Source organism: Camelus bactrianus, chromosome 17 (assembly GCF_048773025.1).
Source record: "Camelus bactrianus isolate YW-2024 breed Bactrian camel chromosome 17, ASM4877302v1, whole genome shotgun sequence".
In the NCBI taxonomy this organism is placed as follows: domain Eukaryota; kingdom Metazoa; phylum Chordata; class Mammalia; order Artiodactyla; family Camelidae; genus Camelus; species Camelus bactrianus.
In genome coordinates this window covers 38,259,365-38,283,193 of record NC_133555.1, presented here as the reverse complement: position 1 = coordinate 38,283,193, position 23,829 = coordinate 38,259,365, and the positions used below count along the sequence as shown (strand labels likewise).

Genomic DNA, 23,829 nt, shown 5'->3' with positions numbered 1-23,829 from the left:
GTCTGCTTTAGAAAATGTTTTTGCTATTCTTCAAAATGTTCAACATAGACTTACAATATGACCCAGAAATTCTACTCCTAGCTATATATCCAAGAAAGTTGAAACCATTCATTCACACAAAAAAATGTGTTCATGAATGTTTATGGCAGCACTATGCATAATAACCAAAAAACAGAAACAAATCAAACGTCCATCAACTGATAAATGGATAAGCAATATGTGGTATGTCCATACAATGGAATATTATTTGGCCATAAAAGGAATCAAATATTATTACATAACATGAACAAATGTCAAATTAAAGAAGTTACAAAATGCCAAATATTGTGATTGCATTTATATGAAATGTTCAGAATAGGCACAGCTATAAAGACAGAAAATAAATTAGTCGTTGCCTAAGGCAGGTGGGAGGGAAAGATGCCACTCTTTTCTTTTGGGGATGATAAAAATGTTCTGAAATTAAATATAATAATAGACCCCTAATACTGTGAATACATCCAACACCACTGAACTGGACACTTTCAAAGGGTGAACTTTACGGCATGTAGATTATATGTCAATAAATATGTGAGGAAAAAAAGAGAAGAATGCAAACTCTATGCTAATGTATCCAGTGCTGATGTCTGCCTATAAGATAAGTCCCTCATCCTCTCCACTTTGAGTTAGTCGTGACCCTTGTTACATTTGGACACATAACCTGACAAGTTCCTTCTCACCCATATACATACATATCATTCTGTTACAGACACACACACATGCCCACATAGGACTGAGAATTTCACAAGAGTGTCAGAGTTGAGCTGTGAGACAATGCAGAACTCGTCAAGTACAACAGAACGTGGGTAGGAGGCAGGAGGTATTTGAACGTCCTACATAAGTAAAGGAAATTGATGGGTGCCAGATAGGAAAAACAGCATGTAATTAGAAGGAAACTGCTTTGAAAACTGAGGAAAACCACGGAGTTACTGAGCAAAATCATCAAGGATATCTGGTGTCCTTTTGAGGAGGTTAGAAAAAGAAGCAACAGGAAAACTAACTTAAAAAAAACAAGATGCAGTACTTTGAACTCTTTTTTTTCTTTGGTAAATCATAAAGAATTATGGGAAAATGTAATCAGAAATTCTTCCACAGAAGTTAAAAAACACAACTTCAATAAAAAGCAAGACTGTCATCAAAGGGTTTCTGGAATAGAGCAGGGCTTAGGGAAAAGCACATGTGCCAGAATTAAAGTCCTGGATCATTATTTTCTAGGTTTTAGGCTGTTTTGAGCATCTCCCCATATCCCTCAATAATTACCTTAAGCCAGCTGTGTTCTGTTTGTGTTAACTCAGCTTCTTTTATTTCCTGTCTGATAAATTGTGTGCATTAAGTTGTGTATATTAGCACTAATGTAATAAATGAGCAATTTACTATCTCTGAAAGAAGTCAACAGCCTCGAATTCACTCATGGAAGTTGTATTTGTAATAACAATCACCTGTGTTAATTTCTTTTCGCAAGAAGTACAATAGCGTCCTCTTTCAGGCAGCATCTTTTGATAAAGTGAATAATAAAGTGCTAATCACATCATTTATTCCTTGTCCCTCTGATGTGCCAGCAAGTCTGTGTTCCTTTCAACTGATACTCTGTTTCTGGTACAAAAGCTGTTTGCCAGTAAATGTGGTATTTTTGGAAGGCAGTAAAATTAGGTGAAATAATGGATGCAAAATCTGGATGAAGTTCAGGATAAAAAGAGTATTCATAAGGTCTTTCAGAAGATTTTAGTCAGTTCTATCCAATCCAAGTCTCCACATAATTTATATCTACTGCATGTCCTATGCTGTCCTCACTTTCACGGGATTTATAATCTTGCACAAAAGAAAAACCTATGCAAGATGACTTAAAAAGCAAGATTAAAAGATAACAGGGGGAAGGGTCTAGCTCAAGTGGTAGAGTGCATGCTCAGCACCCAAGAGGTCAGGGGTTCAATTCCCAGTACCTCCTCCAAGCAGAAATCAGTGAAGAAATTTCATTACCTCCCCCTCATAAAACAACAATACAAGCCAAAAACGTGTGCTTTAATTTGGTCCACAAATCTGTCTCATCCTTTAACCAATGCTTACGTTAAAAAAATAATAATAATTACAAGCTTATGCCATAAACACATGCTTTAAAGACTTTACAAAATTCCTTCTTCTAAGAACAGCCACTGTGTTCAGTCGTGCAGTGCATTTTCCATACCACACTGAAAGGGGCACCATTCATGTGGTAGATATTGTAGATGTATAGTTTAGTACAAAATTGTTTTGAAGATGGAAGTAAAGTGTCTTGAGAAAGGATGGAGCCTTTCATCTAAACTAGCACAGAGATGCCACAGGGGCTAGAGGCAGCCTTGGCAAAGTCAGTTGACGTGGGCAAGATGATGAATTTCTTCAGAGCAGAGCTTTTCTCTTACTCAGCTTTGTGCAAAGAGGTTTACTGAAGTCTAAATCCACTGAGTTATGAACCTGAAAAACATTTTTATTTTTTCCAGTCATGCTTCAACCATTCTATGGTCGAATCTTCCTTGCCTGACCCTTAATAACACTGGATGCAGATTCTATCTTGCTCTAGTTCCTGTTAGAAATTATTACCTAGTCCAAGCCAGTTCAAAACCTAAAATCATGCATGATTCAAATAATTTCCTCCTCCTCACAACACAGCCTAGTGCTGGCTGTTGCAAGATTGCTTCTTATCTCTCTTCTGGTTCTACTCCTCCAGAATTGAAAGGCAGCCAGGAGGGTAAGCAAGGTAACATTTCTTAAGAAATAGGATTCCTTTTTAAAGGAGATTTAAATTAATGGAAAGGTATCCCACATTCTTGGGCTAGAACGTTTCAGTTTATTAAGATGGCACTATCCCCAAGTTAGATTTAATGCAATCTCTGTCAAAATACCAGCTGCTTTTTTTTTTTTTTTGCATAAACTGATAAGCTGATCCTAAAATTCACATGGAAATGCAAGGGGTTCAGAATAGTCAACTACCTTGAAAGAGAAAAACAAAGTTGGAGGGTTCATATTTCCTGGTTTCCAAACCTCCTGCAAACATATAGTGATCAAGACAGTGTGGTACTGACATAAAGACAGACATATATCCTACTGCACAGAACTGGGAATTAGATTCAATACCTTGTAATGGCCTATAATGAAAGAGAATATGAAAAGGAACATATATATATACACATATATATATCTCACTATGATGTACACCAGAAATTAACACAACATTGTAAATTGACTATGCTTCAGTTAAAAAAAAGATAAACATATAGATCAGTGGAATAGAATTGAGTCCAAGAACAAACGATTACATTTACAGTGAGCTGATTTTCAAGAAGAATGCTAACAATTCAATGGGGAAACAATGGTGGTCAGATAACTGGATATTCACAAGCAAAAGAATGCAGCTGGTCCCTTACCTAACACCACATAAAAAATTAACTCCAAGAGGGAGTGTATGGCTCAGGCGTGGAGTGCGTGCTTAACATGCATGAGGTCCTAGGTTCAATCCCCAGTACCTCCATTAAAACAAACAAACAAACAAACCTGATTACCTAACCACCAAAAAAAAGAAAAAAGAAAAAAAATTTTTTAAATTAACTCCAAAATGAATCACATATTTAAATGTAATCATTTGGGAGGGGGTTATGAAAATATTCTAAAAGTAGATATGGAGATGGTTGTGCAACTCCATGAATATATTAAAAACCATTGACATTATACTTTAAATAGGTGGATTTTATGGTTTGTGAATTAAATCTCAATAAACCTAGTTTAAAAGGATTTAAATGAGTTACTAGAAGAAAACATAGTTGGATATTTATATAATCTGAAGTTGAAGAAGGCCTTTCTAAGCATGTTACCAAGTTAAAAAATACAGCAAAAAAAAAAAGGATTTATAAACTTGATTATAAATTACTTTTATAATTTCTATATAAAAATACCATTAATAAAATTTTGTAATATATACCAGACACAGTGTTAATAATATCCTTAAGGTATAAAGAGTAGATAACAATCAATAAGAAAACTATCAACACTCTAATTAGAGGAATAGGTAAAGACATGAACAATTTACAAAGTAAGAAATAGAACTGGCCAAAAAACATATAAAATATTCATATACATTAATCGTTACTGGTTTAATGCTAATTAAAGCAGAATGAAGTACCTCTTGTCACCCATTAGACTGGTGAAGTTTCAAAAGAAGTATAACACCCGTGGCTGGCAAATATGTGGGAAAATAGGATTCTCATTGACTTCTGGTAGGAATGTAGCTTGGAATAACTGTACTGAAGGCAATTTGGCGATACAAATCAAATGCTTAAAAATTTATGAATACTTTCAGCAATTTCCTTTTACAGTTATATTCCAAGAAATAATGCAAGAGGTATTCAAAAGAAGATGTTTAGGGTTATATTTTCTTCTGAATTCTTGTGAAAAATTAGGAATAACCTAAGTGTCTACCAACAGGAGATTAGATCTAGCCATTAAAACTGTTTGGAGGGATATTAGAGTGGACAATGCTGGTTGCCTACCCAGCATCTGTTCTTTTTCTTCATTCCTAGAATCCCAGAACTCAGGAAAACGTCATCCCTCATCCTCCTCAGACAGAAATTGGCGGAATATGTAAGTGGCTCATAAATAAGCAAGACACTTAACATGGGTCAATGAGATGCAAATAACAGTTTGCTAGGGGTGTTTGTGCAGCTTCTAGAAGTATCATTCATTTTCCCTGGACTTTGTCACAGGGGCCCAGACCTTCACATTTTTTAAATGTCATATAATGATTCCAGTAAAAGGTAGACTTTCACTCTTTACAGTTAAAGCCTAAAGGGCAAAGCCTCCTCTTCCATTTTTTTACCAGTATTTTTGTAAACAAAACCTGAGAAGAGAAAACACTCTTCATTAAAAAATAAATGAATCTTTCATTCTAAGAATGACTAGATGCAGCTCACACCAGTAAATGTGACAATAATCATTACAGGTTCCTTCTCCAATCCTGCTCTTTTCTAAGGAGCTCCACAGACATTTTGCAATTTCTGATTTGGGTTTTTGTTTTTTTTTTTTTTTAAATCAGGACAGAGATGTCTAGAAATAAAGTCTGGTAATAGCAATGATTCTAACAGTCCTTAAACATTAGAAGGCCAGGGCAATGATGACACAAATGGCGCATTTTCCCCAACTCTATCCATAAAGCAGGGGCTTCAGTTTCCTTTGGTTCACGTGCCAAAATGGAGGTTGTGTCATTGGAGGATGAGGCAGATAATGTTGTATCCATTTCCCTTTCCTGTCTGCCCCTCAATTTCTTTTTTTATCCAGATTACCTTTCAGTCACTGCACACGGTTTTGTGGGGGCTGTCACTGAAGTTCTCCTCCTCCCAGTTACCCCTGCTGCCCAGCTAAAGCGAAGGTATTTGACCCAAGTCAAAGCAATTCTTTGTTCCCTCCTTGGAATGTAAACTTAAGCTGAGGAATTAAGAGGCTGAAAACTAATTTAATTCCATCTGATTGGTAGTAGCACTTGCCCATATTCTTCTTGCTATCACATGGCTACTGAGAATCTTTCTAGGATCTAGGGTGGCCTTTATTCTGACCCCATTATCCAGCCTCCCATCTATTCTAGAGCCCCTGGTATCCTTCAGGAACCTTTCTTCTTGCTTAAGACGGCCCGAGGGAGTTAGGATGATTAAAGCCAAAAAGCTGAACTGGTAACAGAGGGTGTCAGTGCCTCACAAACTCCATCTTTGAAAGCAGCTATGTTTTTAGTTACTCTGTAGAAAAATTTGAAGATCTAAACAAATTACACAGCCCTTAGTTCTTTCCTATTAGATGTGTGTTCAATCTGGACAGTTTGATGTTTCTTTCCAGGGTTAAAAATAAGTATTTTGTATTTATATTCGTATAGTCCCCCTTCTAACCAGGCAAAAGCCACCAGAAGAGCACATAATTGCTGCTATATACAGTCCTTAGAAACCCTATGAACTATGACAATAGTACAAGTTACACTGAAAATATTAGCTTTAAAAATTGCCTCTAGAGAACTTAAACAATCAAGATTAATGTATCTCTTTTTAAATCTATTGTATTTATTATATTTTCAGCCACACTGAGCCTCCCAGACTCTGCTCACAGCGGAGCTCAGAAAATGCGTCTGAGAATAGATTTCACAAGTGCTCACTTTCAACTCAATTTTCTACAATAAAAAAACAAATGCCCCTGAAACGACATCTATTTTTAATTGCTTGATGAGATAAAAATGTAAATATTACAAATGTCTACTGGCGACTCTTCGTAGCTCTACAGTATTAAGCCTAACAATTTCAACAGCAAAGTTCCTAATTTTAACAACTCTTTCTGGTGCCTGACTGCATTTGACATGATTCCAGGTTTTCTTTTGCACAACAGCCTAAATTAAAAGCACCCCCATCATCTATGTTGCCTCTATTCCAGGTGGCTAAGGCACCAGGAGGAACCCCCTTTTCTTTCCATACAAAACAAGCGCTTTTGTGCAGACTCATCATCACACCGGTTGACTCCAGGACCCACGTCCCTGTCCAGAGTATATGAGTCTATTCAAGGCAAAAGGTCAGCAAAGTGCAGGGCTGAGTCTACACCTGGGAGACGCCTTCCCACACCTGAGGAGCTGGGAGACTCACGCCCACATCCTGTCTGTCTTGACATAATGTGTGTCCCAGATCTGTTGGTTAGAGTGGGCGGCGTTTCACAAAATGAGTTCAGGAGGGGAGTCATTTCCCTCTTGGGTGTGAGAGCCCAGCTCTGCAGCCTGAGGGTTCGCTGGACAGGTGGTCCTGTCTGGACTTTGCTCGGTAACTGTTCTCCAGGGTTTCTCACCTGGGGGCTCAGGGGAGAATGCAAATCCTTCTACAGTTGTGCAGACCAGATTATCCCCCTCAGAGGACCCAGCGACAGAGCCATTTGTGGTTCGGAAGCAAGAATTGGTGCATTCCAAATTTTAAATGGAAAATGCCAGACCAAGGTCAACTAAAGTTGTGATGCTAATTGCCCTCATAGGAGTCCACTTGCTATTAAGAGGCACTGTGCTAAGATTATACTGGTAGCCATCAGGTCTTGGGTCCTCTGAATGACCTCCCCTCAGCAGTCAGCTGCACACAGGAAGCTTCTCCTCACTTTGTCCTTTTTCCCTCTTGCGGCACCTCCTCACCAGCGATGCTCAAGAAAACTCAGCCCATGACAGCACGGACACAGCCCCACTGTCTAGAAGCCAAAGCCCTTACAGTCCTGTTCCTTCCAGCAGTGCCTGGGTCATTGGGAAACGCAGCTCCTGTCCACGTGGACACTGCCCCGTGTGGTCCTGAGGCCGCAGCCCCAGTGGGTCTCAAGGAGACTGAGCTCTTGCTGCACAGATGCTGATCCACTGCGTCCCAGTCTGCAGTCCAGGTGGTAAAATCAAGGTTAATGTATCTTAGATTAAGATGTATTTTTAAAGTCCATGGGAATATAGGCACAGGAAGGGTCATAAGCTAATATAAAAAAAACTACTAGAATAGATTTAAAGTCACAAAGCAAGCCATTGAAGAAAAAGAGCAGTTGCTTGGATCAATATATTGCAGTGTCTTTGGACAATGTATAGGAACATCTTTAGGGAACTGTAATCACATGGAGGAATGTTGTGTGAAAAGAATCAGACACCAAAGCTCAAATTCTTGATGCATCTGTTTCTGTAAAGTTCAAGACCAGGCAAAATTAAACTGTGGTGTTATAAGTTAAAAGAGGAGCGGTCATGACTGAGTGGCATATGGGGGAGGTTTTAGGGATGTTTGGAAGGTTCCAACCCTTGACCAGGGTGGTGGTTACATGAGTGTTTGCTTTATAATAAAGCATTGGGCTGGGTATTTGTTTTGTGCACTTTTCTGTATATGTATTTCAATAGGAAAAAAAAGTTAAAAATGAGGGGGCAGAAAGGCAGTTATCTTTAAAAAAATTTTGGGGGGGTTTTAAAGAAGAATGTTGGCTTTCTAGCATGGTGATTCTTAAGGCAGCTTATTCCAGAAAACAATAAATCTCCCTTTATTTGATGTTCTAATGCCACTCTTCCCCTTTTCATTTACCTTCCCCTTCACTTTATCAACACCTCACTAAAAACATATTGCTCAAGTACAGAGTATGAGGAACCAGCAAAATCCTCAGGACTTCCTGTTTGGCTCTAAGCTCCAACTCTGAGAATTCAACCAACTAGCTTAAGGGTGATTATATTATCAAAATCATTATAAGTTAAGTTGGGTAATGTTTTCACTATAAGCAGGATGGGAAAATGACTGCTAATCTGTTTACTTTTACATTCCCAGCTTGGAGATGTTTGATCATACAATGTTAAAGAGGTTTTAGAATGTGTTTTCAGTGTTATTTACTGGGTTTTTTGTTTTGGCTTGTTTTCAGCCCATTTCTATTCTAATAACTCCTAACAAGCAAGAGCATGCATAGATGACAAAAAATCATATTAATGTAATATAATCAATTACAATTAAATCAATATAAAATAAATTAATGCATCCTTAATGTAATTAATATATCCTTAAATTAATGTAATTTAAGTCATTTACATGTTAAAGCACATTTTAATTTAATTTAAAATAATACTATATTTCTGTTATAGATTCAGTTTTAATTCAAATCCTGATTTGTATGCTCTTCAAAGTACAAACATTGGTTTTGGAATTAAGCTTATATTTTGAGCACTGAAGAATAATTCAAAAGGAAGTATTTAATGTCTCTTTGATTTCTTTCTCTCAAGAGAAAAAAAGGTCTTCCACTGGAATAAAGTGTAAGTTGCAGTGAAAATTCAAAAATTAAGAAAAGATTAAGATTTGCAGGTACAAGGAGAATGAAACATCTCATTCTGGATTTGGGGGATTAAATTGTTAACCTGGCCATCACTTTTCTGTAAGTTGTTGAAATGGTTAAAAATTAATATAAGGAACCTAAATTCTCTCTTGCTTTGAAATTCAATGAAGGGTTTGTATATTTTATCAAGGATGATGGCTTACTTTTCTTTTGTTTTCAGCCAAATAAAGATAATTACATGTATGCTGACAAGATATTCATCAGGAGAAAAAAAATAAGGTTATGTCTATATACCTCTTTATCTCTCATAGATATTAATCCAACACCTCTCATAAAGGAAATTTTCAGTTTATTTTTAAATGAAATTCTATGGCCTAAATCTGGAGATCATTGCTAACTTTCTAATAGGTTGGGAGATTTGTGGTTAAGAGACTAAATTTTTTAGCAGATTTTGGTGGTATTTTTACATAACGTTTATGACTGAGCCAACTTGATTTCCAAGTTTCTAATTAGGGTGAATAATAATCCATCTGCTCTGATCCTCAGAAGTGAGACTGGGCAAAAACAGTGGATTCAGCACTCTTACAATTAAATAGCCCAAGTGTATAACTGATTTACAAATGGAATTGATAGCTGTGGTCTCAGTTGTTCTAATTTACTAGTTACAGTATTACTTGGATGGGCTGATTGGTAATGGGAACAGAGCCTCTGGCTAGTGACAGTTGCATTATGGCTCTAAAGTATATCTTTGGCTGGTAGCCCAGTGGTTATTGCTTCCCACTAAGAAGACCAACAAAACTAGTCTTGTCAGTTTCATAGATAAAGCCACAATTGCTGGCTCCTTTCAACTGCCCTACAGTAGATGCAAATCTGTTACCACTGCTATAAACACAACTCCAGGAGAGTGCCTTAGCCATGGGGTTGTTGGGCAGGATAGCCTTTATCCACCCACCACCATCTCATGGGACAGCCGCCAGCATGCTAGGACATAATGACACAGAGACAGAGAAAAGTCCTTTTTGTTCTTGCTACTGTAACTGAGCCACCTGAGCAACTGAGTCACCCTATGGGGACTTCCTGGAACAGCACCTGCCCCCTCCATGTCCTCTGCCAGCCTCTTGTTTGTAGAAAAACTTTTGTCTCCTAGGCTTCCCTGAGTTCCAAAGAGTATATGTAATCAGAGAAGAGAGAAAACGCAGAAAAAAAGGAAAACAGTCAAGCCAGACAAAACACTTAATAGTTTAGCCATTAAACAAAGTCAAGGACTTTTAGTTCCTCCTTATGGGCTATTGATAATATTCTGAGCCATGTCCTTTGAGCTGTTTTGCAGAGACTAAAACCCCCACCAGGTGGAAGAAGTTCACTGTATGATGACTACAAGCACACTGACCCCCAGACCAGTTGGAACCAGAAGGTTGACAATGTTGATGCCTGACTCCCTCACCACCAACGAATCAGAAGAACATCCACAAGCTGACCACACACCCCACAATCCCCCACCCTCACCAAATCTTTAAAAACCTTTGCCTGAAAGCCTTTGGGGAGGTTGAGTCTTTTAAGCACTAGCGACCTAGACTCCTTGGTGCCCTGCAATAAACGCTGTACTTTCCTTCAGCACAACCTGGTGTCAGTAGATTGGCTTTACTGTGGACCCAAGTGTGATCTGGTAACTCTACTGTCTCTCTGTGTAATTGCTGGTAAGCAATGGAACCTCTCTATTTCCTGATTTCCCATTTGTAGGATGGAAATTATGTAAGTTGTTTAGAGTGATGGAAAGATCATCTGGCTTAATCAGGTAGCATTTTTCATTCTTGCTGTTGTTATTTAAACCTGGCTGTAACTCAGTCAAGAGAAGGGGTTTACTTGGTCCCCACAGTTTATAGATTACAATAAAGTTCTAAATACTTCTGGGATTTATAAAGGAATTAGAAGACACATCTCCATTCTCAAGGAATCATCATACTTCGGGTGAGAAAGGACCAACCTCAGTGAAAGTTGGTCAGCAAATTAATGAAAATATAACCAATTACAGACACTGACTAGAACCCTAATGTTGGTCCAATGCTGCGTGACCAGATTCAGATGTGGTGAACTGGAAGCTCTGCTGGAGAAAACGAGGCTTACAGGATGGGCTCACTACTGAGAGTTAAGTATTTTGGTAGATTAGTTTAGCATCATCTCACGCTACTGTGTACTTTTGGCTTGAAAGGTTTGATTGTACTGAAAAAATAAAATGTTATGACAAAAAATGATTTTCAATCTAGTATAGCTACATGTGTTAATTATCACTAAAATGATCACTTTTGTTTACATGTAATTTCCCCCCAAATAATGCACATATGTACATAAATGGCAGTTTAAATGTCTAGTTTGGGGAGACTGATTTGTTAATAATACTAAAGTAGCAGATAGCCATATACATATTGTGTGTGTTACGGAACCCAGAAGATATCTAATAACAGCCCGTTTTCCTTACCTGCAGTTGAAGAAATTACATTAAATCAGAGGCAACATTAAAAAGAGATGAGGGTAGCTAAGCAACACCTTCAAGTTTCAAAGAAGAAAAGCCCTAAATTTAGCTATTAAATGTATGTTCATCAGCACAGCTAAAAAGAGAGTCTTCATAAACTGATTTGCAGCATCTATTAAGATCACGTGACGTTCAGATGTGTTGTGAAGCTGCGCAACATGGCTTCTGTCGTGGGCCTCCCTGGATTGTCTGCTCCATTCATCTCTATCAGGGTGCCCTGTTTTTTCTCCTAGAAAATTTGCTTCATAATCCGGATTGTGCTGACGTGGGTGTGTTCGTTTTGTGCTAATCATTAGGATTTGTGCTGTATACTTCGACTACAAAAAAAACCAGCCTTGTTTGAGACTCACTTTCATAAATCATTACCCCACTGGTTTGATCTAATAACCAGGGCTCAGTTTCCAGGGCTTAAATGTGCTGTTCTCTACCTGTGTACCTTTACAGAAAGTTGTTATACCTTCGTCATCCATGGCTTTGCGTATTTTTAGTGAACTTGTGTTTATTCCCTTCTCCCTGTGAAACCTTAATTTCTTAGCCTGCCATCTGCTTCGTAACTCTCTTACACTGAGCTAGAGTAGGCAACCGTGTGTTGGTAAATAAGCTCTCAAAAACAAACAAAAAAAGAGCCCCGATTTTGAAGTGATTGCCAATTTCTGGGGTGTAAATACTCCCAATTTCAAAGTCCCAGAAGTTTAACATCCAGCTCACAAAATACTTTTTTAAATCTCTTTAAAAAAAATTAGGGGGGAGGTAATTAGGTTTATCTATTTCTGTGGAAGTCTTGGGGATTGAACCCAGGGCCTCCTGCATGCTAAGCACGCACTCTACCGCTGAGCTATACCCTCCCCAACCCAGGTCACAACATTCTTGTATATTTAACAGTAGATGCTCATGAACTGACAAGAGCCAGCTCCAGCACCATAGGCAAGCAATAAGATCACTGCTAGTTTTGCACTGACGCAGAACAGCATTTTCATAACTGCTCATTCACTCAGACCACCACAAAGTTCTTCCAGCTGCGGGCATACACAATCATAACAGATTTCAGTGTGGAATCGATGACGGGTGAAAATTGTTCCCTCTGCACATCCCTGCAGAGCTGAAGCTAAATAAGCCAATTTGCTGAATTACTTAGAACCAAGTATTTATTGCATCACACACAGATATTTCCCACTTGTCAGAAAATGTAATAGAGCCAAGACACCAATTGCTGTTTGTTTTCTGCCTCAAGTGCAGACTAAACGGAATGGATATTCAATAAACTGTATTAAACTGAAGGCTGCATTTTTGAGACAGTGAGGGGGTAAATAAACAGGCAACATAAATGTCAGAGGGAATTATGGGTATGAACACTTTCTTTCTGCTACTGTATAAACCTGCCCCTGCTGCAAATGTTCAGTGGCATAATGACTACATAGACGGGTTTTGCTCTTGAAAATTCAAACACAAGAAAGGCAACTGACATTTGCAGTGTCAACATTTTGGAGGGCAACATTTTCTCCTGGTTTATGAGGATGCCTGTTATTTCAGCATGGACTGATCAGAAAAAAACAACCAGATAAAAGTCAAAAGATATGAAATAAGGTGGGAAAAAATCCTTTTTAAAAACACTGAACCTTTAATGAGAATGAAAAATGATACTGGAAAAGAACATGAAACCGAATATATGTGCGTATATGCATAACTGGGACATTGTGCTATACACCAGAAATTGACACACTGTAAATGACTGTACTTCAATAAAGAAAAATTTTTAAAAAACACTGATTCTACTGAAAATAAAAATCTAGGACACGTCTACTGTAATCAAATGAAATGGAAGGTGGAGAAAAGAGACACTATTTAAATTCTCTCCCCAAATCATCACAACTTCAAATATCCTGGGGCCAGGAGACATGATTGCAAATTGAATCCACCCCCTCTGCCTTCTTCCTTTCCTCTCTCTTTCCTGCCCCCAACTCCAATGGCATTTGAGGTTGAAACTGGACAACCACTTCTATAACTTCCTTCTGTAAGTCATTAAAGGAGTCATTAAAAGTTTTAGAAAGACATTAGAATGGGAGCTGGTATAAGCTTGGAGATTATTTCAAGGGTTCTGTCTACCTGATTTTTGACTACATGTTGAGGGGGAGATTTGGCCTTGTTGTATGTCTGGATACTCACCCATACATCTACCTTCCTAGTGTTGGAACCACTGCAAACCATCACACAACTCTTACTGACTCTCCCCTGTGACCTTCCTTTTATATGTATGCCTGTGCTAATGCTGCCACTCACACCCATCCTTTCCCTACCTTTCAGCTCACTTCCTTTCTGGCAGTGGTGTAAACTTTCTGATGAAAGCTTTCCTGTTGTGATTGATTTCTATAATAGCAGTATAAACCCCATCAATTATAACCTTTCCACCACTCTCAGCAGAAGCCTAATGTCATGCTTATTAAATAAAAATGCACACGAGTGTCACAGTTTGGAATCTGCAGGAAGCGGTCTCTGAGACAGAGTTTAGTGTTCACGGTTTGCCCTGTGGGAAGGAGTGGGGAAAGAGGGATTGGGCAGAGGGAGAAGGTGAGCTGGGATGCAGGCTGGACAGCCTCAGCCACAGGGAGTTCTGGAGCAGAAATGGCTTATCAGAATTGTCCCACTTTGGAGGGGAGTGTATAGCTCGAGTGGTAGAGTGTATGCTTAGCATGCATGAGGTTCTGGGTTCAATCCCCAGTGCTGCCTCTAAAAATAAATAAATAAAATAAATAAATTACCCCCTGCCCCCAAAAAAGAATTGTCCCACTTTGGTTGGTCCTTTACCTCTCTACCTCCATCCGTGAGCCATGCCTTAGTGAGGCAGCTCTCTGTGGACTAGGAAACTGGAAGCTGTTCCATTGAAACTCTCACTCTAGAAGCTGGGGTAGTAAGTCCTTCCTTGAAGAGAGATTTGAGCACCACATTTCTGTGTGCATCACTACTAACCTCACCCTGAAAAATATCTATCATTATTCACACATCAGACATTCTTTATAAGAGCATAAGAGACTGCCTAGTAAAACCATTGATGATTTCAACAAATGGTGCTGGAACAACTGGCTATCCATAAGCAACAAACAAAAACCTTTGACCCAAACCTCACTTTTACAAATATTAACTCAAAATGGATCACAGACCTAAATGTAACATGTAAAACCATACAACTTTTAGAAAAAGATAAAAGAGGAAAGGTCTTCTTCAAGGTTAGACAAATAATTCTCAGTCAACACCAAAAGCATAAGCCATAAAACAAACCAATACATTGGATTTCATTAAAAAATGTCTTCTCTGCAAAAGCCCATGTGAAAGGGATAAGACAAGATGCATATGGGAGAAAATATTCACAAACCACATATCTGACAAGGGATTAGTGTCTAGAGAAAAAAAAAATTCTCAAAACTAAACAGTTGGAAAATGGGCAAAAGACACATGAACAGACATTTCATCTAGAAGAATATACATATGGCAAATAGCATGTGAAAAGATGCTCAGCATCACTAGTCGTCAGGGAAAGGCAAATTAAAACCACAATGGGACACCACACACCTATGAGAATGGCTCAAATAAAAAATAGAGACAACGCCAAATGTTGGTGAAGATGTGGAGAACTTAGATCAATTACATTTTGACTTTGGGAACAGAAAATGGTACAGCCATTCTTGAAAACAGTTTGGCAATTTCTTAAAAAAAAAAAAAAAACCCTAAATATGCAACTATCATGTGACCCAGCAATTACCCTCCTGGGCATTTTACCTCAGAAAAATGAAAGCTTAGGTTCACACAAAAACCTGTACTTGAATATCTCTGGCAGCTTTATAGGTAATCTCCAAAAAACTGAAAACCACCCAGATGTCCTTCAACAGGTGACTGATTAAACAAACTGTGGTACATTCAACCCTGGAAAACTACTCAGCTATAAAAAGGAACAAATTGTTCACACACATGACAGCTTTAATGAATCTCCAAGAAATTATGCTGAGACAAAAAAGTCAACCTCAAAAGGTTCCATACTATATGATTCCATTTATATATAATGTTCTCAAAATGACAAAATTATAGACAGATCATGGTTGCCAGAAGTTAAGGATGGAGGGGTTGTGTGTGTAGGAAAGAAGTGGGTGTGGCTATAAAAGGGCAACATGAGGGATTCTTGTGGTGATGGAAATGTTCTGTATTTTTAGTACATCAATGTTAATACTCTGACTGTGATACTGTACTGTAGTTTTTCAAGATGCTACCACAAGAGGAAACTGATAAAGGATACACGGGATCTTTAAATCTGTGGGAATTACTCTTAAAACTGCATGTGAATCTGCCATTATCTCAAGAGTTTTTTTTAAAAAAAAAATGATTTGTGAAAAAAATAACTCAATAAATCAACTACATAATTTAGTACATGAAACAGCAGCATCAGACAAAACTATGAGGTCAAAGGTCATCACTATACGATTCAAGGGTGATTCAATGACCTATTGCTACATCACAAACTACCTCAAAATACAGGGGTTAAAAACAAGTGCTGTTTTATTTTTTCAAAATTCTGTAGGTCAGGAATCCAAGCTCATCTGGGCAGTTATTTTAGTCCACTTGGTGTCAGCTGGTGTCATTCACTCAGCTGCATTCAGGTGGCAGGTGGATAGGCTGGAAATTCTTAGAAGGCTTCACTCACTAGTCTGGTGCCTCTCCCCATGTGGCTAGCAGACCTTCCTCCAGCATTTGCCACCACAGTTGATTAACCAAAAATGAAGCTACAGATCTCTTAAGTTCCAGCCTTGGAAATTACAGAGCATCACTTCTGTCACATTCTATTGGTAAAAACAAGTCACAGCTGAGATTGAAGGGGAGGAAAAATAAACTCCAACTCTTGATGTTGAGAAGCGGTAACAAATTTGTAGCCATCTTATTGTACTATAAGGGGCAGTCAATTATTTGAAAAAATACTTCTTTTCATGAGAATTTTAAAAAATTCAACATACTCAATTAAAAATAGATATTGAGCTATTCAGGTTTTCTATTTCATCTGGTCAGTTTGGGCAAGTTATGTTCTCTAAATATTTTGTCTTCTTTATCTAAGTTGTCAAATTTATTGGCATAAGCTCTTTGTAAAGTTGCTTGACTATCTTTCTAATGTTGGTAGGATCTGTAGTGACATCCTCTTTTCCAGACCTGATATTGTTCACTTGTGCCTTCTTTTTCTCTCTTGACCAGTTAGCTAGCTATTTATCAATTTCATGAATATCAAAGAACCAACTTTTGGTGAGTTCATGGATTTTGCTTTTTCTACATATGCTCTGGAGAGCTTTCTATATTAGTATATATAGATTTATTTCATTTTCTTAATTGCTGCCACAGTATTTCATATTATAGGGGTACTAGAATTTATTTAATCATGGGCATTCTTATTAATTTTTTTTTTTTTTTGCTACTAGAATGCTGAAGGGAATATCCTTTTATATATCTCTATGTGCACATGAGAAAGGCCAGACCCCCCAGAAGTTAAATTGCTGGGCCAGGGGTTACATTAGTTTTACATTTTTCAACAGGTAACTCTCAAACTATTTTCCAGATGGCTGTTATCAGTTTGGCACTCTCACCAACTGAGTAGAGACATTCTCCATTGACCCAGGTTCTTGCCAAAATTTAGAACTATGAGCCTTTCCCATTTACATTATCATGGTTTCAACTTGCATTTCCTGATTACAGATGAGTGGGGCATCTTGTGATTGTTTATGGCTTGAGGGTTTTCTCCTCTGAGGGTTTGTTTTTTACTCTATTTTCTATTTCTCCTTTTTTCAGTTTTTCTTTACATGCTGAAGAGATTAAACCTTGGTTTCTTAACATTTCCAAAACAAATTTTTACGGGGAAGGGTAGAGCTCACTGGTAGAGCGCGTGCCTAGCATGCACGAGGTCTTGGGTTCAATCCCCAGTCCCTCCATCAACAATAAATAAATAGACAGATAAATAAATAAACAAATAAACAAACAAACCTAATTACCTCTCCCCTCCAATTTTTTTTCATTTTTAAATAGATTTTTCCTGTCTGTTCCATATTTTTGCATTGTGTTTTAGTGTCTTTTTCACACAGATGTCTTAAATTTGGATGTGGTTAAATTAATCACTCTTTTCCTTTATGGCCCAGCATTTCCACCTTGCTGAAGGCCTTTTCTCTGGTTCTGAGAGTTCAACTGACACTCACTGACTAGTCAGTCTCCTGTCTCCAGAGGGCAGCTTACCACTGAGTTCTAAAATCCAGCCCCTGGGAGACCATGCTCTTCTTCCCCTAACCACAATGGAAGGGCTCTCAACCCTTCATGCTTTACTACAGGCTTTAATATCTGTGCCCTCTTCAAATTCCTCTCTTGGCCCTCCACTCACCCTTTGAAAAGGACAACGTGGAAGCATAGATCGTCTGAAGGGACATTGGGAATCGTCTAATCTCAAGCTCTCATTTTCACAGATGAGGAATATAAGACCCAGACCTTGCTGTCCAACATGATAGCATTAGCCACATGTGGCTTTTAAAACTTAATTAAAATTAAAAATTCAGTCACACTAGGCAAATGTTCCATACGTACATGTGGCTCAGGCTAGCATATTGCAAAGTGGGGGTTGAGAACAGTTTCATGACTGCAGGAAGTTCCAGTGGATGGGCTGCTCCAGAGCTTTGTAATTTGAAGAGCAGTCTGCTGACTGGCAGTAGGGGCACAGGCATCCCTGGGAGCTGGTTAGAAATAGAGAATCTCAGACCCCACTCCAGAACTACAGAGTTAGAATTGGCCACTTAACAAGATCCACAGGAGGTCTGCAGCAGATTACAATCTGACAAGCCCTAAGCATGTGATTTTTTTTTTCCCACCTAAAGTCACACATCTGATTGGTATCCAGCCCCTTCCCTTCATCCAGCTACCATTTTCTCTTACCATCCCATGTCATTATTATTACTTCCCTGCCACAATTGCTTTCTTACTCTTTTAATTACAACACTTTTTAAACATTTATAGGGCAGTCAGACCATTGTGGTCCTCAGAAAACCCTCCATGCCCTCACCCTCATTCCGGTTTGCAAATGCTAGCTTGGCAGACTTGTGATAAAGGCCCAGACCCCTATGATGACTGTGGTATATTGTTCAGCATTTTCTTAGGAATCACTGCTAAGGGGCTAGAAATTAAAGTCAACCTTGAAACCAGTGGGGCACCAGTCATCAACTTGTATAACACACTTGGTCTCAGTGGTATAATGGCAGCATTAGTTCTTTGGACTCCACAGCCTGGGGTGGAGCATGCAGAGCAGCTATGTACTTGCCCTGCTGAGTGTCACACCTGACTATCTGATTGGAGAGTTCTAAACAGGTGCTAGTGACCTCCCAAAATAAGTACTACTCAATCAAGATATTTGGTAAGTACATTACCAAAAAGAAATAGATTTGGAAATAGGGCGCCAGGTTGGCCTGGAACTCTGAGAGTTCTGCTGCTCAGGGCACCACCAAAGGACAGGGAGGCAGTGATTGAGGTTGGCATAGGAGGAGCTGTCCAGGTACAGGTTGCATCAACAGATGTTGGCCTTAATGTCCACCAAGGAGACATAGTCCAAGAGCTCTAGGATGGTGTGGTAGTCACAATGAAGCAGCAGGGTTTCTTCACTGCTGGCAGCACCCAGGGGCTGTGTGGATGGCTGATTCCAGCATGGACTTCTTGCCACAGTCAAGGACAGCTCCTCCACCAGCAGCACAGGGAAGTGTGGGCCAGAACTACCCCTAGAGTTGGGGGAAGATCATGAAGTCCTATAGCCCTATGCATTGCTCTGTCAGTTTCTGTATAAACTCCAGCATTGGATCAATGTTTTTTTGCTTGTTTGTTTTTACTGTGCAGCAGCCACTGGCATCTATGAGAGCAGGCTCCAGGTCCACAAAAATTTCTGAGGGTGCGTCTATAGCATACTCTTGCCAGCCCAACTTTCTAAAGGTGCTGCAGGAGTTGCCACCCTATTCTTAATTTTTAAAAAAATTTTTTATTTTTATTGAAGTTTAGTAGATTTACAATGTTGTGTTAGGTTCTGATGTACAGCACAGTGATTCAGTTATACATTTTTAATATTCTTTTTCATTATAGATTATTATAAGATACTCAATGTAGTTGCCTGTGCTATATAGTAGGACTTATTGTTTATCTATTTTGTATATAGTACTTTGTATCTCCTAATCCCAAACTCCCAATTTATCCCTCGCTGACCCACTTTTCCCCTTTGGTAACCATAATTTGTTTTCTATGTCTGTGAGTCTGTTTCTATTTTATAAATAAGTTCATTTGTATCATTTTTTTAGATTCCACATATAAGTGATATCATATGATATTTGCCTTTGTCTGACTTACTTCATTTAGTATGATAATCTCTAGGTCCATCCATGTTCCTGCAAATGGCATTATTTCATTCGTTTTTTATGCTGAGTAGTATTCCATTATGTGTGTATGTGTGTGTGTGTGTATACAACTTCTTTATCCAGTCATCTGTCAGTGGACATTAAGTTGCTTCCATGTCTTGGCTGTTATGAACAGTGCTGCTATGAACACTGAGGTGCATGTATCTTTTCGAATTAAAGAGTTTTCTCTAGATACATGCCCAAGAGTGGGATTGCTGGATCATGTGGTAAGTCTAGCTTTAGTTCTTAAGGAAACTCTGTACTGTTCTCCAGTGGCTGCACCAAATTACATTCCCACCAGCAGTGTAGGAGGGTTCCATTTTCTTCACACCCTCTCCAGCATTTATTGTTTGTGGACTTTTTGATGATGGCCATTCTGACCAGAGGTATGAGGTAACACCTCATTGTAGATTTGATTTGCATTTCTCTGAAAATTAGCAATATTGAGCATCTTTTCATGTGCCTATTGGCCAACCATATTCTTAGGTTTTGATACTGTACTCAGTACCACTGGGCTTGGACTGTATTCCATGCAGTAGAGTCCTCAATAGTCTGGCCCATATAGAAAAAGGTGCCTCCAGTATGGATATGATCTGATAGATGGAGATGGTAGAGGAGCAGTTTCTATAGATACACTGGAAGTCTCTGGCAACACCATGAATTCCTGGAACAGTGTTTTTTTATGTCCCAGTCTTCCCTAAAATATTTCTGAAGTAGATCAACTGCCATAAAATATGTATTAGTTATTGCTATGCCCAAGAGATTATGAGTTGCTTTTTTTTCTTTCCCCTAAATCACAGAAGACACCATCTCTATCCTCAAGGAACTTCCAGTGTAGTTATAAGAATATTCAATAATGTCCATTAAAAAGCCATAACAATTGGACAAGGCCAAGAATCTGAGTGCCAGGTAGGTGACAGAGACAGTCTGGGTTACAGGGACTGAGAGGAGAGAAAAAGAGGCTGCAGAAAGGGAGGAGAGTTAGGGAAGGAGAGCGATGAATTGCCTCTAAAATAAAATGTAATATTAGCGTAGGTTCCATAAGGGCGCGAGCCCTATTTAAATCCATTGTTTCTCAGCACCTAGAATTAACTGGGCATATAGGCAAAAGGTAAATATGAATGAATGAATGGTAGGGAGTGATACAATTACAAAAGCAGGCAGTATCTGATGGCTAACAGACTTGACAATTCTTTTAGTCCACCGGGAAATGTTAACATTTACATTAGTGACCCCCCCCCGCCCCACCAACTCTAAGTACCTAAATGGGGACTCTTCACAGACCTCCCGTGTGTACTGAGCACGGAGTGGATGGGAGTTGCTGGTTCTGCCCTCTACTGTAACCCCAGGGTCTGGAGCAGTGCCCTCACGTCAGTGAATATGGATTGCCTGAAGGGTCCTGTGAGGCGCCCTCTCCCCCTGGCCACCCACCTGCGGTGAAGGGCTGGCCGCAGGCCGCAAAGCTCCCCCATTACAGCCTCTCCGTTAACTACTGCAGCGTCTATAGCATACTACCTGGGCTCTTCCAGAAGGTCGCGCCTCAGTCCTCAGGGAACTGCTAGTGCCCAGTGAACTGTCCTCAGGGAACTGTCCAGTGCCCAGCACCTGGCAATCAACATCAGCGGATAATGCGTCAATACAGTCATTACTGAGATTAGTTACTACCTAACTGCCAGGCGAGTCTCACCAGTTCTTTCAGCTTGGCGGGCCCGCCTAACGCCCAGATTGGAACGCGTCCGGCGGCATGGCTCATGCGTGGTTGGTGTGTGGGTGGGGAGTGGCCCGGCAAGCGCATGCGCCGCACAGTCGTGCGAGTGGGAGGGGACGCATGCGCAGACGGCGGAGGCCTTAAGGGCGGCATTGGTTCGCAGCGTCCCAGTCGGCCTGTCAGCTGGTTTGAGGAGCGGTCTCAACCCAGCGCGCGACGGCGGCCATGGCGGGGGAGGAGGAGGAGTTGGACTCTCCTGACGCCGAGGAGAGGTGAGTGCGGCTGGAGCTGCATGGGGCTCGGGCGCGCGGGCAGCGTCGAGGACCCTAATTCTCCTGTCGACTCCCTCGTTCGGCTCCGGCACGGGTCCGCGCGGCCCCCTGGGGAGAAGCCGGGCTCCACTCTGTCCCAGGCGGGCGCCCTTCGGGTCTGAGTGTGACCCCGGCCGTGCCGGGAGGTCGCTTGACCCCCACGAGGAGGGGCCGCCGCGGGGTTGTGTCAGCGGCTCCGCGGGGCGGCCGAGCGGGGACCTGCCTCCCAGACCCGGGCTCGTCGCGGGTTCAGGTCTCCCTCAGGGCAGGGACCGCTGCGGACCGCAGCCCGGCCCCGGCGCGGCGGGCGGGCGCTGACCGGCGTTCCGGCACGACTCGAGTCACGCGAAACGGCGGAGGCACTCTGTCCACTTCCGAACGCCGCTTCCATCCTCAGGTACGCGCTGGGCTCCGTTCAGCCCGGGCGAGAACGCAGGTGTCTCTGGGGCGGAGCCTCCTCGGAGCCGGGAGGTAGGGGAGGCGCTTTCTCGAGGCAGTGTCAGATAGAGAGCCCAAGTTCATCCCAGAAGTCGCGGAAGATAAAGGAGTGTCAGGGGAAGGAGGAGCCCAGAGTGAGAGAAAAGGGGCCGAGGTAGTGGGTCTGTGGCTTTAGCTTTCAGAAAACGTTTAATTTACAGATACTTTATGGAAAGAAAGTTTAGTACGAGATCTTCCTTTGCTTCCAAGTGTTCTGGTGTTACTAGAGAAGTGTGTCCGAGTCCGTCCTCAGAAGACACGTATGTGTGGGAAACTTTATGGAAGCGGGAGGATAGATGTCTAATGAGAAGGGGTTTTTTTGGCTTGCTTTTAATTGAAGTATGTAGTTGATTTACATTGTTGTGTTAGTTTCAAGTGTACAGCAAAGTGATTCAGTTATACATCTATGTGTGCATATATATGTATGTGTGCATATATATTTACCCGCACTTTTTCAGATTCTTTTCCATTATAGGTTATTACAAGATATTGAATATACTTCCCTGTGCTATATAGTAGGTCCTTGTTGTTGATCTATTTTATATATAGTAGTGTGTATCTATTAATCCCAAACTCCTAATTTATCCCTCTCCCCACCTTTCCCCTTTGGTAACCATAAATTTGCTCTTTCTGTGAGACTGTTTCTGTTTTGTAAATAAGTTCACTTGTGTTATTTGTTTAGATTCCACATGTAAGTGATATCATATGTTTTTGTCTTTCTCTCTCTTACTTCACTTAGTATGAGCATCTCTAGGTCCATCCATGTTGCTGCAAATGGCAGTATTTGTTTCTTTTTTATGACGGAGTAATATTCCATTGCATTTACATACTACATTTTCTTTATCAGTTTATCTGTTGAGGGACACTTAGGTTGCTTCCATGTCTTGGCTGTTGTAAATAGTGCTGCTGTGAACATTAGGGCGCATGTATCTTTTTGAATTAGAATTTTCCTCTTATACCCAGGAGTGGGATTGCTGGATCATGTTGTAACTCTATGTTTAGTTTTTTAAGGAACTGCCATACTGTTCTCCTTAGTGGCTGCACCAATTTATATTCCTGTCAACAGTGTAGAACGGTTCTAATGGGAAGTTTTTTGATATACAAATATAGTAAGTTTATATTATTCTTTTCTACCTGTAACTTCATGCACTTGTCAGCAGATGAATAGTAGTTAATTAGTGGAAAAATTAAATTGCTGTGAACAATTTGCCTTTTTCTCAAGGCTAGTCACTTATATTGGAAAGTAAATAAACTTCTATGCTCCCTCCCATATATATTTTATACTTTGACAGAAATTCAACTTCGGATGTCAGGAGAAACTTACATATGAAACATAAGCTGAATGACAGAGGATAATCTGGAGTACCAGGATAGACAGGGGTATTTGGAAAGACGACAGAGGGGAAAAGTTATAAAATATTAGAAACTAGGTTCTTCCCTTGAGTTTTATTTGTATTATGGAAAGGTCCATTGTTTTGGTTTGTTGATGAACTTCCCTGTTAAGTTGAGGCAGGTGCTGAATGTTAT

General features: G+C 40.0%; 2 protein-coding genes across 5 annotated transcripts in view; one reads left to right on the top strand and one right to left on the bottom strand.

Moving 5' to 3' along the window:
• ANO10 (anoctamin 10) overlaps positions 1–21,567 on the bottom strand; it is a 221,950-nt gene extending 200,383 nt beyond the window's left edge. For all 3 annotated transcript variants that reach the window (XM_074345110.1, XM_074345111.1, XM_074345112.1), the window contains exons 1-2: positions 21,494–21,567; positions 21,322–21,411 (exon numbers count right to left, since the gene is read on the bottom strand). The gene's annotated coding sequence lies outside the window, so the exon portion shown is untranslated. The remainder of the gene's footprint in view (positions 1–21,321; positions 21,412–21,493) is intronic.
• Positions 21,568–21,630: 63 nt separating this feature from the next.
• The window catches only part of ABHD5 (abhydrolase domain containing 5, lysophosphatidic acid acyltransferase), a 38,081-nt gene continuing 35,882 nt past the window's right edge, over positions 21,631–23,829 (top strand). Inside the window, exon 1 of one of the 2 annotated variants that reach the window (XM_010945926.3) lies at positions 21,631–21,786. In XM_010945926.3, the coding sequence (XP_010944228.1) occupies positions 21,740–21,786 (47 nt within the window). In that variant the 5' untranslated portion in view covers positions 21,631–21,739. Of the gene's footprint in view, positions 21,787–22,435; positions 22,563–23,829 lie in introns of those variants that run through there. The other variant, XM_074345115.1, reaches the window with a different exon arrangement.